Genomic DNA, 1,918 nt, shown 5'->3' with positions numbered 1-1,918 from the left:
GATCAAGTACCAAGTAACTTGCGTGCGGGGCGGTTAGCAGGGCCGCAGGGGACGCGGCCACACGTACGTGCTAGCTGGGCGGGCGACGGGGCACGATCGTGGTCGTGCGGGGTGCGGGGTGCATGCGCCGTTTCCCCGTGAGGCGACCTCCACCACCCAGTTTAAATTCCCACAGAACTCGCTAGTCGCTCCCATCAAAACCACCGTGCCCCAGCCCACCGCCAAGCCCTCCTGGTCGGCGGCGTTCCTGCAGCGGCTGCGACGATAATCATGCTGGTCTTGAACACGTCAATCGTGCTGGCATCGATTCCCATCATCAGCTTGGGCATGGGGCTCGTCCCCCAGACCTTCAGCGCCCCCAACGCCTACGCCGTGCTCATATTGATCGGGATCCTCTTCGTCGTCTCCTGTATCGCGGGGCACGTCGGCAACCGCTCCAGGTCCACCTGGCTGCTCGGGGTCCACCTCCACAGCTTGTTCGCCTTGTTCGTCATCCTCTTCCTCATCACCGTCTTCTCAGCAATCGCCGTCTACAAGGGCGCCGGGGAGGACGACAGTGCCTGGTACGAGAGAGGGTCCAAGGACTGCAGCTTGGCCAGGGTGTGGGAGAAGCAGGTCGTCCAGGACTACATTGGACACTCCAATGTTTGCAAGAGCCTGGAAGCCAACAACGGCGCCGCCGCCTACGACGACGGCTCCGACTATGCCATCAAGGTACATTGTATTCACGTCAGGAAAAGTCGATCTCTCTTTTAGCATCTGCTCATCTGTAGGTGATCCACCTTCTGGCACTTCTTCCTCTCCAGGGCCTTTAGCATTCCCTCCTTTGGCCAAATCGCTTGCATAAACATCACATAACTTCTCAGAGTTCACCATAGGCTTCATGTATAAAGCAGCTGCTCCATCACGAGACTACAAAATAAATGAATTGTGAGGAGAAGTCAAAGTGAAAACATAACAGACAAAATTCTTATTTGGTAATTTTTAAAAAATAACATGGCACTTTTTGTCTTCATTTCCACAGAAAAGAAAAGAAAAAAAACTAACCGAAGATCATCTTTTTGTCTCGGTAGGCCAGCGTTGCTTCATCATGCACTGCTTCAATATAATGCTTCTTGTGTTCTTGTCACTGCAGTCCGGCTGCTGCAAGCCCCCCACCTGCTGCAACTTCGTCTACCTCGGCGGCACAACGTGGGTTGCGACCACCCAGGGCAGCATCTGCACCAAGGATGTAGACTGCAGAACATGGAGCAACGACGCCGCAAAACTCTGCTACAACTGCCTGTCGTGCAAGGCCGCTGTGTTGGCCACGGCAGAACGGGAGATAAAGACTGGGGTCATCTTCAGCATCGTCTTCCTCTTTTATATCATATTCGCCTACTCCATTGCAGCACGTCGCCTCTCGCATACCCTCAGGGAAATGTAGGAACAACACCTCCCTGCAGAGGAGGATGCAGGCCGTTAGACTATTTCGGGTCCTTATATATATTCGTCATCTAGCTAGTTTACCTTATCTTGATCAGCTGATCTGTGCACTAGGTTATGTAAGAGTGATTCGGCACACTGCTATGTACGTATGGATGCCTTTATTCTGGAGATAACATGCATGCTAGTTTGGTTCAGGCCTTCCTTTAATTTTATCTCAGCGACATGGCTTGCACCTTTGGTTGTTCAGTTTTTCACTTTCTTTTCAAAACATTAAGTGACACGAAACCACACCATCTCGATCATACTATTATTATGAAGAATTGATAATAATAGCAATATTATAAATCGGCGCCGGCCATCTGAGCGTCGTCGCTGGTCTCACGAGAGAAGAGAGGCAGCAGGTTGGTGGGCGCTCTCCAGAAGAAGAGAGACCAGCCCTCATGGTGGCCTATCTGCTGCTTGCCGCGTGTGGTACACGTGTTTGGGACTT

The 1,918-nt window shown here is 52.1% G+C and overlaps 1 protein-coding gene across 1 annotated transcript; it reads left to right on the top strand.

The window, feature by feature from the left end:
* The first annotated feature begins 327 nt into the window (after window positions 1-327).
* On the top strand, window positions 328-1,426 carry LOC120694002 (tetraspanin-8-like). The gene is made up of 2 exons (XM_039977193.1): window positions 328-714; window positions 1,136-1,426. The coding sequence occupies exons 1-2, from the start codon at window positions 328-330 to the stop codon at window positions 1,424-1,426; spliced, it is 678 nt and encodes a 225-aa protein (XP_039833127.1).
* Window positions 1,427-1,918: the final 492 nt, after the last annotated feature.

The sequence above is a fragment of the Panicum virgatum genome, unplaced genomic scaffold (genome assembly GCF_016808335.1).
Source record: "Panicum virgatum strain AP13 unplaced genomic scaffold, P.virgatum_v5 scaffold_1680, whole genome shotgun sequence".
Taxonomy (NCBI): Eukaryota; Viridiplantae; Streptophyta; class Magnoliopsida; order Poales; family Poaceae; genus Panicum; species Panicum virgatum.
The sequence above is the reverse complement of the archived record's forward strand: the minus strand, read 5'-3'. Positions and strand labels throughout refer to the sequence as shown.

Coding starts and splice junctions, on each gene's coding strand:
- LOC120694002 (XM_039977193.1), top strand. CDS start 328: ATGGGGCTCGTCCCCCAGACCTTCAGCGCCCCCAACGCCTACGCCGTG. Junction 715..1,135: donor GCTCCGACTATGCCATCAAG/GTACATTGTATT, acceptor TTGTCACTGCAG/TCCGGCTGCTGCAAGCCCCC.